Source organism: Sinohyriopsis cumingii, chromosome 6 (genome assembly GCF_028554795.1).
Source record: "Sinohyriopsis cumingii isolate HCF-2022 chromosome 6, ASM2855479v2, whole genome shotgun sequence".
NCBI classification, from domain to species: Eukaryota; Metazoa; Mollusca; class Bivalvia; order Unionida; family Unionidae; genus Sinohyriopsis; species Sinohyriopsis cumingii.
The window spans coordinates 140,779,383-140,797,109 of record NC_142966.1 but is presented as its reverse complement, the minus strand read 5'-3'; the positions used below and the strand labels follow the sequence as shown (position 1 = coordinate 140,797,109).

Here is a 17,727-nt window from a genome sequence, read left to right as displayed (position 1 = left end):
GTGGTAATCGATAATCATATTACTGTAGCAGCATTTAAGTCGCATAGAAAGAGAATCTCTACCTATTTAGTATAGTCACAATAAAAAATTTGGCCTGACTGTCAGTCGACTTTGCTTTTCGAATCGTTTACATAGTCAATGCGTACAGGTATGATATCATTAAAGTTAATATTACATCTGATGTCAAGGTGTTGTATACTTACCCCCACTGGTAAGCTGTGATGTTTTTACTTCGCGAAAATTATTAAGGATGTAATCTATGTTGTCTTTTACTTTGTCTCACTGACAACTGAGAACAACTGAGAATATGTTTACTTTGTAAACTATTTTGGGGGTTAACCTTAATAGACCAATAAAACAAACGCAAGTGGCAGTGTCTTGATATGGCTCAATTTGTATATTGCTGTCGTGATCTTTTTTAAATTGTTTATTATGTCATTGCGCATGTGTACTCACGTGTGACGATCGAGATAAAGTGAAAAAAGCTATGAGTTGGCTTATGTCAGCTATCAAAATCTAAAACGCAACTGTAACACTTCTCCAAATGAAATAATGATAGAACATAGAGTGGAGTATTCGAAAATGGCTTTCAATTTCATAAATGCGGCACTAACTTATGAAGATTTTGTATAATGATTTGAAAATAATAATGAGATAGTTTCATCTATAATGACATTTATATTTGGGCGGCTCAAAATTAAATCTTGTGCTTTTATTCAAGTGAAAAATACATTAATTTTCACCGTTTCCATTTACAGGCTCTTTCCAATGGTCGGTTCCAGGTGCATGTCGTTACTTTGAACAATAACCGTGGGGTGACCAGGGACGGAAGATGCTGCTCTGGACCAAGCTCCTATCCTCCATGCTTTGGTGCATGTTCTACATTCCTCAGGATTTGTATTCTCCATCGGTGGCATGGCAATCCTCGCGCATGCGGGCTAGGATTTGCTACAAGTCCTATATATAAAAAAAACAATCTTGCCACAGGAAATGACGTTGATAGTGTGGACTTGTTTCTTGAGGCCAATTTTCAGTACTCATGGCCGGTAAGAATAACCATTAGATAAATATAATACCAGTCCATATCTGACTTACGGAATCTTTAGTTTATCTATAATCTTTAATCTTATTTCCCACGATGCCAAGAGCTTTGACCAGGTCGAACCCAGTCGTAAGATAGGATCGAATGCGCCAACATGCGCGTATTTCCCATGGAGACTTGTTTAGGTTTCATTTGATATAGGACGTATTGGTCCAATGCAATAAATTCGTAGTCGAATTCATGCATTTCTCTATTAGCTGTGTATTACTAAAATATATCTCAGTATAAAGGGTAAAAACGGATGTGTGTGTCATAGGAAAGAAATTGCGTCTTTGATAAGATTATGCATAGATGTTGTGCATGCGGCGGCTGATCTAATAATATTGTAACCTCAAATACTGATAGATAAAATATAGCACGACAATAATTATTCTCGAAGAAATAAGTTTCAAGAGCAGATTCTGTATGGAGGCATTGTGCTCTACAGAGATGATTGTAGAAAGAAGTATGACTTAAAAAGCAAGGGTATAGTGAAGTCTACCATAAGACACCGGTATCTGAAAGAGCTTAAAATTGACATCCAGCTATCAAATAATACATTACAACCGTATTTGGAGACTAAAAACTGTATGGTATCATTCCACTTTGCTAGTTTCTGGGATGGTTAATCACAGTGCTCGACAGCCAGCAACTGTAACAACACTGGCTTTCTTTGCATTAACAAATTGAAAAAAAATTTGACGAAATTTCTCGTTATTAAGGAACTTGTCTCGTAAGGAATTACACCATTCATGCAACACCTCATAAAATAGAAACGTTTGAAGTGGAATATTAACTTGTTTTATACATTTGTACCAGAAATAAGAAATTTAAATTCTGAGTTTTTACATATTAATCGTATGTTATCGGTTATGCATACTTCAAAATAATTGAAAGATCTGTTTTATTTCGATAAATGCCCTATAACGACTTTCTCGTGGAGCTCGTATCTTGAGCCCCATGCTGTTGCAAATTTAGAACAAGAGGAAGCAACTCTAAATTGGCCTAATGACATCTGGCTATGTCTTTACCGGATTTAAATCCGCGGTTGTAGCGCCATGTTGTGTAATGCTTATCTTTCAAAATACCGAAGATAATGCAAGAAAGTGCATAAAGCCAAAAGTGCTAGTATACTCGATTTTAATCCTTCCTGACTATTAACATCTTTGAAGGCTTCTGATTAGTCTAAATGTCGTAGAGAGTTTTAAATGGTTCATACAAATTTATTGAATAATCTATTCTCAACATTGGTTTGTAAAATGCTCTAGTGAAGAAAGGGATACATTTCCGTTCAATTATACTTGATCCTAAACAATTACTATTGTGGCTAAAAGAGATTATACTTTCCTTCCTGTTCATTTCTGTATGTTTTTAATTTGCCTTCTAATCCATTGAATGGTTTCTGAAAAAGAGGTGGGTGGTGGTGAATTGAAATCAGAGCTGCCGATCCTTTTTTGGGGGTACTTATCATGATTCATCATTAAAACAATTTACTGTTAAAAAACAATGAAAAATCATCTCAACCAGCCTTATAAAACCCTATGAATTTCCTGTTATAGTTATTTCATTAGTTTGTTTTGAGTTTGTTTGGAATATATATCTCTTTATCTTGTATCTTTCAGAAGACGAAGTTTATTGATAGAACTTTCCCTTGTAAAATGTGGTATTCATAACTCGTTTCAGTTTAACGTCTGTGATTTGCCTCCCAACAACCGATGCATTGATATCGATTTATGCTAGTCTAAGAGGTTTCAGCACGCTTTTAAAGAGAGCTTGAGTATAGGTCTGTTTACATGGAAATAAGACTATCTCCCATTAACACCAATACTGGGTCTATTGCTGGACAAATATCCTTTCATGACATTAGGGGCTATATAAATATGCATGCGCAAAAAATAGTAATAGATAATCGGTGTTTATGATACGGGGGACAAAATGAATAAATATTTTGCATTTGGGAGTTCTCAGCTCTGGTGTTGCTGTTGGTTTAATTGGTTTTCTTGATTTAAACCAGCAATGGTTTCGCCCTGGGATGAAATGGATTTATTCACCTCCAAAGTATTTACCCACATGTGCCTCCAAATGCGAAATTAGTGGACTTCAGATCTGCTCATCGAATAATGCGCCGTCGGATCGGGGTTTTGGTTGTTGTATGAAATGACACCATAAGTAGAAATGACGTAGCCAACCCTAATGTGTGGGCTCACTGTGCGATGGCGTATCTTAGCCTAAACTGTTCGCAACTTGGCGTTGGTAATACACGACCAAAGACAGTATTAAGAAGTATGGAGCAGATTTCAGTAAAGAACTACGATGTTTACATTTCTACTTTTCATGTTTACATCTCTGTCAGTGCCATTATATAATGATTCAAAGTGTTGAAAACTAGCTGACGTTGACAAATAAAGACTGCCAAAAAGTAAACGGGTTGAAAGGAAGTTTCCAAGTCATTCTTTTCGGATCTGGCTGGTTCAAGAATGGCGCCATTTGTGTCTGGTCTCAGGGAACGAAATAACACATTTAGTTCGCTGCTGCTCTGCACCGGATAGTTGTAACTGAATTCATTTTATAGCAAACACAGCAAAACAAACCGACGTTATTTTTATATATCATATTGTAAACACATAACTAAATCATCTTTTTTCTTCAGAAAAGCATTGTACGTATTTAACAGTGTGAAAATTTAATAATTTAATAGTTTAACGATACAAAATAATTTTCCCGCGTGGGTTCGAGTCTCGGGCTCATCCAATGTTTATATGTGAGAAGGTTTGCAAGTAAGTTTCCCTTGGGTCGGTGATTCTTACCGGGGTTGTCCCGGGCTCTTCCTCCACCATTTATACTGGCTGCCATACATAGTCTATCTTGCGCTGAGAAATGGCGTTAAATCCAAAAGAAGAACAACAACAACTAAATACTTTTTGTTCTATCAATCTGCGGATGGTAGAGATTCACTCAAATATACATCTGAAACATTTGTCTATATTTGGAACCACTGGTGAAAGGTTCATTCAAACAGCCATGAAAATCATGTAAATGTAACGTGATTAACACTATATCGCTGTAACCTCCATTTCAAACGTTGTTGATACATAGATACACCGTAACATCTACCAACATCTAATTTAAAATAAATTATAAAAGAACTCACTCATGACTGACAGATAAAAGTGTGTGCTATCCAGAATTCGAAATACCTATTTTCGTTGTACCAGTATGTGTACCTCGAAACTATCTTGTTTTCCACACGAACAAATGTTTAGATTGAGAAGGCTGTTTAACGCCAAATGTAAACTTTAAAAAAATCTAGTCAGTTTTTGTATTAAGGCATAATTATAAGTTACCATCAAAAGAAAATGTAAGCATCTGCCGCATAATATAATCTAATGCGAATTTCACATGTATATTTTTCGCTTTCAAACTCGAAATTTTCAGCTTCAAACTTACTTTTAAATCTTAACAATTTATTCAAAATGAAACTGTCTGTCGCAAAACGTAACCTCGTGCAAGATGTAATCTTTGAAAGAACTGACCCTCAAGCTTCCGACTAAACATTTGGAAAGGTTGGAGTGTGGTCAAATGGAATCTAGAGGTCACACGTGCAATGGGTGCAGAGTATCTCATCCGCGTGCATATTATATCATTAGCACAACTCCTGTGCTTACTTTTCATGACCCATAAATGTAATTTAAAACTGTTTATACATATATATGGCCTATTGAACATCGGGCATCATGCATGAAACATGCAAACTTTTATATATTTATCTACCGCACCTAGAAACTAATCTATTTTTTAAACAACCCCCGCTTTGCCTGATGGCTTATGTTATCATTCTAAAGCTGATGTGAACACGTACAAATATTGTTGTCATATATTATACTTACAGACTAAAATAAGGGAGTAAATACATTTTCTTACCGTTTGACGCACGGAGGTAATATTTGCGTCACGAAATATTATTTGATTCCGTCTTGCATTCATGGTTACAATTTATATTTGACATTTTACGGCTCAGGAAGACTTTAAATAGTTTTCATTTGTTTCCGTCAGGTTTTGTATTTGTTTCTCTCTATTACTCTATTATATAGGGAAACATCACCATGTTGGTCGAAGCATGGCATGACATTGATGGTCAAGGAACAATTAATGGTATGACCCTTCTCTCTCTCTCTCTCTCTCTCTCTCTCTCTCTCACACACACACACACACAAAAATTAGAAGAAACGCATAATCCCACCCAGTTTTTTCAATGGAAAATCTTTTGAAGTCATTCGAAATCAGCCAATCAAAATTAAATCACATTAAACACTCTTGAAAGTACTTTACGTAGTAGCCTAAACAACAATTAGCAACAGTCGCTGTATTATCCATATAATACATTAAAGTCATCAGCTAGCGGTTACAAGAGCACACCTTACGAACTGTCTGTGTATGACTTCTTTTGTTCACGTATAACTATAATATAAATCTGATATCTTCAAATAGTATTGCCCCAGATCAACGCCCCTCTGTCTGTGTGTGTGTGTGTGTGTGTGTGTGTGTGTGTGTGTGTGTGTGTGATTTGGATTTTTAACGAAGCTTTAACAGTTTTAGTCATATCGCTACGATGGCTGCAGTGTGGCAGTTTATAGTGATGTCTAGCATCAAGGCACCATGCCGCAGACATGTAGCATGATGTCCTACCCAGGCACATTATTCTGACACCAGACCGACGAGTCCTAACACTAACAACTTAATGTTGAGCGCCAAGCGATAGCAGCTGTTAGTACCATTTATATAGGTCTTTGATATGACATGGCCGGGTTTCGAACCCTCAACCTCCCGCATCCGAGACGAACACTCTTAACTACCTAGGCCAACGGAGCGGTCGAAGATGGTGTTGGTGGCAGGCTGTCCAGAGATAAGATTACTAAATGTAGGAGATAATATAATTCAGAAAGAGTTGTTCATCAATATTTTTGTGTATAGGAGTCAAACAAATTTCCGATTTTTTTCTCCTTCAAAACCGACAGCTTCAATTTAGGCATTATGGGATTTCGGACTACATGGAATATTCACATACCCCAAAAATGAAAAGCTTGATCACATGCATACACTTCGCACTTCAGAAGCTGAAGATTAAACAACGGAAGTGCTCATATGCCTATTGGCAATGTCACGTTTTACAAAAACAAGCTTGCACATTTTTACAAAGAATGTGCTTAGTTCAAATTACAATCAAGTCATATAAATTATCAGCCTTAGCTAGTCATGACGGCAAAGAGAGAAAGAGACCGAGTGTTTGGAACTATTTTATCAGACTTTTAACACACATACGGGTGCGCCTAGTTGGTTGGCGTAGTGATAATAGTATATCGCTTATTTAGGGTGGTAGGTACAGAATGGTAGACAGTATTATTTAATCCAAATGGGAGTGATTAATGGATTATTTCAGTGTGCCTGCTTATTGTTATTTCCATCCTGGTTTTCACTCTATGGTATTAGTTGGCAAATTAGTACTTCATGATTACAAAAAGACCGATACAGAAATATTAGTAGATACTAAACAAATCAAAGTTAATGCGTGGTATGTGTCTTACTGTGACATATTAGTTTAGTCTTTCTCGATTACTGACTCATATATCAGATTGATCAGCGGCTGAATATCACTAAATAACGTTTATCTACTTAAATCCAGCTGAGAAAAAAAATGTTTAGATGCAAGAAAATATTTACATTAATATGATAAATACATTTCAATTCTGCTATAAACTTTAAGTGTCTAATTTAGGCAATAACTTTTGACTCGACGATATTTTATTTAGAGAATATAAATTATGTACTGATTGTGTTTACGTATTAATGTTACACACACATGATCTACATTCGGAATGTCTTAGACACTCGTCCATGAGCATACAGTGGAAAACAAAGGCGGCGTTCTGACTGTCATGATCTCATATCTCGGACCATCATAAAACCAGTTAGATAAGATTACATTCACATTACAGTAGATTTTAAACATAATCCTCTTTGAAAAGGTCCCGCATTATCATCATCACAATTTGTAAAGAATTTAGTAAAATAGACATACATTCCCCAGAGATAGGCTCACGAGGTAACTAATATTTCTTCAGCATCAATAAAACATTGATTTGCGCCTTCTAATTTTATTCTTCTTGCATTTCCTGGAAACTGGTCGCAATTGATACAGAATTTTATTGAGCTCACTTACTGCCATTTCCTACAGGGCTGTTAGGCAGCTGCCATCCGTGTGAAATTGGTTATCTGTGTTTATAAATTGTAGAATGGTTAGTAGCGATTGGTAAATAGGTTTGCCGGTAAAGAAATCAGCTTAATTTGCAGTGTGTGTGCAGGTGTGTGTGTGTTTTGCACTAATCCTAATACATGAGTTACACGTGCGTCTTTCCACTGTTTTAAATGTTTAAACTTGATCCATCGCGCAAAAGCACCTCAATGATATTGTACTACTGAAATCTCCCAACATTTTCTCAAACGTAGTAAATTTTATGAGAAAGTTTATTAATTCGCTAAATATACAACTGTCAAGAACTTCGGGAATTTACTTGTGACAATGTCTTCTTTCTTTATATGTTTAAACCAAGCATATATAAATCCTTGTAGTAATGTCTCAAGCGATGTTCTGTTATGTCGGGCACACAATCACAACTATGTCGATACTTAGAGAAACTTAGAATGAAAAATATTTATGCACTTCAGCAATACTATCTAAGTCGATCCCAGCCTGATTTGAATGAGAGGTACAAATAACATATATCTGTAGGTAAAACATTTAAAATGTAAATTTACATAAACGATATAATTTTTAAGTTTTTAACGATATACCAAAGCATTTTTCAGTATTGTATCTCTAAGTTTGAAAGACAGCGTGAAAAGGCCTTCACATTGTCACAAGCTATTTAAAATCCGAATCAAATAAGTGGAAACCACGGTGAATAATTGGGTTGATAATTTAGAGCGTACTTCGAAAAATGATATATCAATTCCCCTTCAAATGTGGCATGAAAGTAATTAACAAACATATACATAGCAGGCAGTTATTAGTTCCAATATATAATGCATGTTTTGCCCACTCGCATTTGCTTTAATAAATGTTTTTATTCTCATTGTCATGCGTTAATTGTGCAGACCAAAGTCAGCTGATCCTGAGAACAGAAGAATCTCTTGAACTTTTACCCTCTCCAGTCTGGATTAGAAGTTCTTCTGTAACACCGACATCTGAGATTGAATTCTCGTATCGCGTGATCTGCAGCGACAACTACCATGGAAACTCTTGCGAGATTTTCTGTCGACCACGTGATGATTCCTTTGGACATTTTCATTGTGCTGGAAACGGAAGAAGAGTTTGCATGCCTGGTTGGGAAGGCGAATTTTGCGACCGAGGTATGCGTAAGGAGTATTTATGATCACTTTCCTGAGATCACATTCTGGTTTCTATGACCATTTCCTTTTACATATTGAGCTTTTATGTCATATATCTCCAACAATCTTTAAGCTTTATTTCATCTTTAACGAAACATGATTTGAAACAAATGTAGGTTACAACGACCCGATAACGTCTACACTTTTGAACTTAATTTAGTAACAATTGATAAAATTGTAATTTTTTCCAGATTATTAGAATGTCTAAATTTAGACCTAGTTTTCCCGCTTTTAAACGGTTTGTCATTTATTAATTTTCTTACTCGAAGTCTTCTAATTAATTTAATGTAATGGTATACGAGTCTTATTAATATAATTTTCTATACTTTCAGCCATGTGCACGGAAAAGTGTCTGAACGCAAGCGGAATATGTGAAAGACCATTCGAATGCAAGTATGTATATATAACATATAACAAGGCCATGTCTAAATCATAATTTCTTTCTTCCTTCAGTACAAGATATTCATAATTGAAGTTTATCTCATATTATCTTGTATTAAAATTAGTATTTGGTATCCCGATTTATCCGAACATTCACAAGCACGTGTTATTGAAAAATGATGAGAACAAAAAAATCGTTTTAGGTCCTATCTTTCTTATTGCCAAGAAAAACCATAACAATCCTTCTCTTTGCTTTCAGTAAGGTTTCTGTAGTAATATATAACTTTTGAAGCACCTTGTCAGCACAAAAATTACAAACATGTGAAAAGTACAGAACAAATCAAGCAGTTTTAAAACTTGGGCTGAGGTATATATACGAACGCTGACACGTGCATCTTACCATTTTAAACTTTAAACTTTAAATGTTTTTTGTTTCGTTCTTATCATATTTATCTGCAGTTTGCACAAGAGGTAGTCCATAATTAAAACAGCCAAAAAATAAAAAAATAAAAAAATAGTTATTACCGAGTCTAATAATAGTAACTACGTGCATCTCTATGGGTGAGCTCGTGCAGTTGCTTGGGCCACCGATACGGTCTTAAGCGCGTTATAATAGGCATCATGTGGCAACCAGTCACATCTTGTTTATGTGCCGTTCAATTCACTCATTAGCACGTGTGCGTCAATTTTGCTGAAGTACGTGATTGTGAAATGTTAAAATATGGGCAAAAAACATTTCACAAGATCTGAAGAAATCTAATAAAAGTATGCAGTCGTATATTCAATGATAAATTAAATGTCGGCTCATAATTGTCTGGAATATTCAAAATTGCAGAAAATGAATTGTAGGGCCAGGCAAAGGACAGCAAACGGAATATATATATATATATATATATATATATATATATATATATATATATATATATATATATATATATATATATATATATATATATCAAGCAGAATGTCTCTTCAAAATACAATACCTTTTGTAACATATCCTTATTTTGGACGGTCCAAGTACATTCCCTACTATTATTTATATATTGCTTTATTCTCCATTCAGTTGGTCGTCAGAACGCATAATCGGAACATCCTCAACGTTTTAAGTCAAGTAACCCCTTCCCCCCCCCCCCCAAAAAAAGAAAGAAAATACCCAACGAAAACCTACGGATGTAATTCACCGCCATTAAGAACTATATTCTGAACAATTCTGGTTCACCTAGCACAATATTGCGGCAGAGAGAAAGTAAAAATTGGAATAGTTTCGGCGTGTATTGTCGAAACATATGTGATGCATTCCGTCCAAGGTAAGTCATCTAACACATCAAATTAATGTGTTTTCCTACAACTTCTTCTGAGAATTGTTTTCTCCACTTGATTGAAGAAAAAAAACTTTCATACACGATCTTGAAAGAAAGTTTGTGAATTTTCGTACTTTTTACGTATCATGCACCGTGCCCATTTATAAGCTACCAACCAGTCACTCAATTTCTGGGTGGGGATTGGGTTAGGGTGGCTGGAGTTCCACACGTTATTTAGACTAGTTTTTATGGGTATGACGTCACTGTTGTGCGAATTACATCACTTAGTACCCAGTCGCATGACAGTTTGTACATGTCATCGACCGATGATACTGATCTGCCAATTTAGGCCGGTTACCAACGAACGTAATCACAAAATGGTGTTTGAGTAGCATAAAAGAAACGGGACTCTATCAAGAATGAAGATCAAGTCCTGAAAAGCATAATAGCCACAGTACCTAATTCCATTATTTCTCTGTCAAGTGTTAATTCTGACAGGCTGCATAGGGATTTAAAGTCATACTTGACCAGACAGCAAACAAGAAACAATAGTATTTCACACTATTTGTACCCCCTACACCAATTTTGAAAACAGAAAGTATTAAGGATATACAAAATACACAGAACTTAAGTCATTCCATTCAATGATTTAAAAGTTTCAATATGATTGTCTTTGGGGGGGGGGGGCAAAATGTTGCTAACTTTTTGGCGTTTCAAATCAAACGGGAGTTTCTTTAGTCGCCATATTTGCTTGTGCTAGTCTATCTTTTCAAGCAACATATTTGCTATAGTTCACCGTCTTTGAAAATCTCAATAATTCCGTAAATGACAGAACTATATCTGTATGATTCAATACCGAATATGATTTAAGTACCTATTTGATAGAACTAAATCTGTATGATTCAATACCTAATATGATTTAAATACCTATTTGACAGAACTATATCTGTATGATTCAATAGCGAATATGATTTAAGTACCTATTTGACATAACTACATCTGTATGATTCAGTACTGAATAGAATTGAAGTGCAATGGTGGAACTACATCTGTATGATTCAATAAAATAGGATTTAAATATAATGACAGAACTACATCTGTATGATTCACAACCGAATAGGATTTAAGTACCTATTTGACAGAACTACATCTGTATGATTCAATACCGAATATGATTTAAATGCAATGACAGAACTACATCAGTATGATTCAGTACCGAATAGGATTTAAGTGCAATGACAGAACTACATCTATATGATTCAATACCGAATAGGATTTTAAGTACCTTTTTGACAGAACTAAATCTGCATGATTCAATACAGAATAGGATTTTAAGTACCTTTTTGACAGAACTAAATCTGCAAGAGTCAATGCCGAATAGGATTTTAAGTACCTATCTGACAGAACTGCATATGTATGATTCAATACCGAACATGAATAGGATTTAAGGGGAATGACAGAACTACATCTGTATGATTCAATACCGAAGAGGATCTTAAGTACCTATTTGACAGAACTACATATGTATGATTCAATACCAAACATGAATAGGATTTAAGGACAATGACAGAACTACATCTGTATGATTCAATACCGAATAGGATTGACGTGTAATGACAGAACAACATCTGTTTGATTCAATGTCGAATAGGATTTAAGTACCTATTTGACAGAAATACATCTATATGATTCAATGCCTAATAGGATTTAAGGACAATGACAGAACTATATCTCTATGATTCCATACTGAAGTGCAATGACAAAACTACATCTGTATGATTCAATACCGAATAGGATTTAAGGACAATGACAGAACTACATCTGTATCATTCAATACCGAATATAATTTAAGGGCATTGACCGAACGGAATAGGATTTAAATATAATGACAGAACTACATCTGTATGATTCAAAACCGAAGAGGATTTAAGTACCTATTTGACAGAACTACATCTGTATGATTCAATACCGAATAGGTTTCAAGTACCTATTTGACAGAACTACATCTCTATGACTCAATACCGAATAGGATTTAAGGGCAATGACAGAACTGCATCTGTATGATTCAATACCGAATAGGATTTAATCACCTATTTGACAGAACTACGTCTGTAGGATTCAATACCGAATAGGATTTAAGTGCAATGACAGAACTATATCTGTATGATCCAATACCGAACAGGATTTAAGTACCTATTTGACAGAACTACATCTGTATGATTCAATACCGAATAGGATTTAAGGACAATGACAGAACTATATCTGTATGATTCAATACCGAATATGACTGACGTGTAATGACAGAACAACATCTGTATAATTCAATACCGAATAGGATTAAAGTGCAATGACTGAACTATATCTCTATGATTCAATACCGAATAGGATTTAAGTGCCTATTTGACAGAACTTCATCTGCATGATTCAATACCGAATAGGAATTCAAGTACCTATTTGACATAACTACATCTGTATGATTCAATACCGAATAGGATTTAAGTACCTATTTGACAGAACTACATCTGTATGATTCAGTACTGAATAGGAATTAAGGACAATGACAGAACTATATATGTATGATTTAATACCGAATATGATTTAAATGCAATGACAGAGCTACATCTGTATGAATCAATACCGAATAGGATTTAAGTGCAATGACAGAACTACAGCTGTATGATTCGGTACTGGATAGGATTTAAATGCCTATTTGACAGAAGTACATCTATATGATTCAATACCAAATAGGGTTTACGTGCCTATTTGACAGAACTGTATCTGTATGATTCAGTTCCGAATAGGATTTAAGTGCGTATTCGACAGAACTAAGTCTGTATGATTCAGTACCGAATAGGATTTAAGTGCAATGACAGAACTATATCTGTGTGATTAAAATACCGAGTTGGATTTAAGTACCTATTTGACAGAACTACATCTGTATGACTCAGTACCGAATAGGATTTAAGGGCAATGACAGAACTACATCTGTATGATTCAATACCGAATATGATTTATGTGCAACGACAGAACTTCATCTGTATGATTCAGTACCGAATAGGATTTAAGTACCTATTTGACATAACTACATCTGTATGATTCAATACCGAATAGGATTTAAGTGCAATGACCGAACTAGATCTGTATGATTCAATACCGAATAGGATTTAAATGCAATGACCGAACCGCATCTGTATGATGCAATACCGAATAGGATTTAAGTACCTATTTGACAGAACTGTATCTGTATGTTTCATTACCGAATAGGATTTAAGTACCTATTTGACAGAACTACATATGTATGATTCAATACCGAATAGGATTTAAGTGCAATGGCCGAACTACATCTGTATGATTCAATACCGAATAGGATTCAAGTACCTATTTGACAGAACTACATATGTATGATTCAATACGAATAGGATTGAAGTGCAATGACCGAACTACATCTGTATGATTCAATACCGAATAGGATTTAAATCCAATGACAGAACTACATCTGTATGATTTAATATCGAATAGGATTTAAGTACCTATTTGACAGAACTACATCTGTATGATTCAATACCGAATAGGATTTGAGTACCTATTTGACAGAACTACATCTGTATGATTCAATACCGAATAGGATTTAAGTGCAATGACCGAACTACATCTGTATGATTCAATACCGAATAGGATTTAAATGCAATGACAGAACTACATCTGTGTGATTCAATATCGAATAGGATTCAAGTACCTATTTGACAGAACTACATAGGTATGATTCAATACCAAATAGGATTTAAGTGGAATGACCTAACTACATCTGTATGATTCAATACCGAATAGGATTTAAGTATCTCTTTGACAGAACTACATCTGTATGATTCAATATCGAATATGATTTAAGGGCAATGACCGAACCACATCTGTATGATGGAATACCGCACAGGATTTAAGTTCCTATTTGACAGAACTACGTCTGTATGATTCAATACCGAATAGGATTTAAGGGCAATGACCGAACTACATCTGTATGATTCAATTCCGAATAGGATTTAAGTACCTATTTGACATAACTACATATCTATGATTCAGTACTGAATAGGAATTAAGGACAATGATAGAACTATATCTGTATGATTCAATACCGAATATGATTTAAATGCAATGACAGAGCTACATCTGTATGAATCAATACCGAATAGGATTTAAGTGCAATGACAGATCTACAGCTGTATGATTCGGTGCTGGATAGGATTTAAGTGCCTATTTGACAGAACTATATCTATATGATTCAATACCGAATAAGGTTTACGTGCCTATTCGACAGAACTACGTCTGTATGATTCAATACCGAATGGATTTAAGTGCAATGACATAACTATATTTGTGTGATTAAAATACCGAATTGGATTTAAGTACCTATTTGACAGAACTACATCTGTATGACTCAGTACCGAATAGGATTTAAGGGCAATGACAGAACTACATCTGCATGATTCAATATCGAATATGATTTAAGTGCAATGACAGAACTTCATCTGTATGATTCAGTACCGAATAGGATTTAAGTACCTATTTGACGGAACTACATCTGTATGATTCAATACCGAATAAGGTTTAAGTGCAAAGACCGAACTACTTCTGTATGATTGAGTACCGAATTGGATTTAGGTACCTATTTGACAGAACTACATCTGTATGATTCAATACCGAATAGGATTTAAGTGCAATGACCGAACTAGATCTGTATGATTCAGTATCGAATAGGATTTAAGTACCTATTTGACATAATTACATCTGTATGATTCAATACCGAATAGGATTTAAGTACCTATTTGACAGAACTACATCTGTATGATTCAATACCGAATTGGATTTAAATGCAATGACCGAACCGCATCTGTATGATGCAATACCGATTAGGATTTAAGTAACTATTTGACAGAACTATATCTGTATGTTTCAATACCGAATAGGATTTGAGTACCTATTTGACAGAACTACATCTGTATGATTCAATACCGAATAGGATTTAAGTGCAATGACCGAACTACATCTGTATGATTCAGTACCGAATAGGATTTAAATCCAATGACAGAACTACATCTGTATGATTTAACATCGAATAGGATTTAAGTACCTATTTGACAGAACTACATATGTATGATTCAACACCGAATAGGATTTAAGTGCAATGACCGAACTACATCTGTATGATTCAATACCGAATATGATTTAATCCAATGACAGAACTACATCTGTGTGATTCAATATCGAATAGGATTTAAGTACCTATTTGACAGAACTACATATGTATGATTCAATACCAAATAGGATTTAAGTGCAATGACCGAACTACATCTGTATGATTCAATACCGAATAGGATTTAAATCCAATGACAGAACTACATCTGTGTGATTCAATATCGAATAGGATTTAAGTACCTATTTGACATAATTACATCTGTATGATTCAATACCGAATAGGATTTAAGTACTTATTTGACAGAACTACATCTGTATGATTCAATACCGAATTGGATTTAAATGCAATGACCGAACCGTATCTGTATGATGCAATACCGATTAGGATTTAAGTAACTATTTGACAGAACTATATCTGTATGTTTCAATACCGAATAGGATTTAAGTACCTATTTGACAGAACTACATATGTATGATTCAATACCGATTAGGATTTAAGTGCAATGACCGAACTACATCTGTATGATTCAATACCGAATAGGATTTAAGTACCTGTTTGACAGAACTACATATGTATGATTCAATACCGAATTGGATTTAAATGCAATGACCGAACCGTATCTGTATGATGCAATACCGATTAGGATTTAAGTACCTATTTGACAGAACTATATCTGTATGTTTCAATACCGAATAGGATTTAAGTACCTATTTGACAGAACTACATATGTATGATTCAATACCGAATAGGATTTAAGTGCAATGACCGAACTACATCTGTATGATTCAATACCGAATAGGATTTAAGTACCTGTTTGACAGAACTACATATGTATGATTCAATACCGAATAGGATTTAAGTCCAATGACCGAACTTCATCTGTATGATTCAATACCGAATAGGATTTAAATCCAATGACAGACCTACATCTGTGTGATTCAATATCGAATAGGATTTACGTACCTATTTGACAGACCTGCATCTGTATGATTCAATACCGAATAGGATTTAAATCCAATGACAGAACTACATCTGTGTGATTCAATATCGAATAGGATTTAAGTACCTATTTGACAGAACTACATTTCTATGATTCAATACCGAATAGGATTTAAGTGCAATGACCGAGCTACATCTGTATGATTCAATTCCGAATAGGATTTAAGTACCTATCTGACATAACTACATCTGTATATTCAATGCCGAATAGGATTTAAGTACCTATTTGACAGAACTACATCTGTATGATTCAGTACTGAATAGGAATTAAGGACAATGACAGAACTATATCTGTATGATTCAATACCGAATATGATTTAAATGCAATGACAGAGCTACATCTGTATGAATCAATACCGAATAGGATTTAAGTGCAATGACAGAACCACAGCTGTATGATTCGGTACTGGATAGGATTTAAGTGCCTGTTTGACAGAACTACATCTATATGATTCAATACCGAATAAGGTTTACGTGCCTATTTGACAGAACTGTATCTGTATGATTCAGTTCCGAATAGGATTTAAGTGCCTATTCGATAGAACAACGTCTGTATGATTCAATACCGAATGGATTTAAGTGCAATGACAGAACTATATCTGTGTGATTAAAATACCGAATTGGATTTAAGTACCTATTTGACAGAACTACATCTGTATGACTCAGTACCGAATAGGATTTAAGGACAATGACAGAACTACATCTGTATGATTCAATACCGAATATGATTTAAGTGCAATGACCAAACTACATCTGTATGATTCAGTACCGAATAGGATTTAAATCCAATGACAGAACTACATCTGTATGATTTAATATCGAATAGGATTTAAGTACCTATTTCACAGAACTACATATGTATGATTCAACACCGAATAGGATTTAAGTGCAATGACCGAACTACATCTGTATGATTCAATACCGAATATGATTTAATCCAATGACAGAACTACATCTGTGTGATTCAATATCGAATAGGATTTAAGTACCTATTTGACAGAACTACATATGTATGATTCAATACCAAATAGGATTTAAGTGCAATGACCGAACTACATCTGTATGATTCAATACCGAATAGGATTTAAATCCAATGACAGAACTACATCTGTGTGATTCAATATCGAATAGGATTTAAGTACCTATTTGACAGAACTACATATGTATGATTCAATACCGATTAGGATTTAAGTGCAATGACCGAACTACATCTGTATGATTCAATACCGAATAGGATTTAAATCCAATGTCAGACCTACATCTGTGTGATTCAATATCGAATAGGATTTACGTACCTATTTGACAGACCTGCATCTGTATGATTC

At 34.7% G+C, this 17,727-nt stretch overlaps 1 protein-coding gene across 2 annotated transcripts in view; it reads left to right on the top strand.

Moving 5' to 3' along the window:
- The window catches only part of LOC149798130 (uncharacterized), a 114,667-nt gene that overhangs the window by 81,594 nt on the left and 15,346 nt on the right, over positions 1 to 17,727 (top strand). For both annotated transcript variants that reach the window (XM_089963220.1, XM_089963222.1), the window contains exons 3-6: positions 759 to 1,046; positions 5,173 to 5,233; positions 8,234 to 8,488; positions 8,860 to 8,920. In XM_089963220.1, coding sequence (XP_089819346.1) covers positions 759 to 1,046; positions 5,173 to 5,233; positions 8,234 to 8,488; positions 8,860 to 8,920 — 665 coding nt within the window. The remainder of the gene's footprint in view (positions 1 to 758; positions 1,047 to 5,172; positions 5,234 to 8,233; positions 8,489 to 8,859; positions 8,921 to 17,727) is intronic.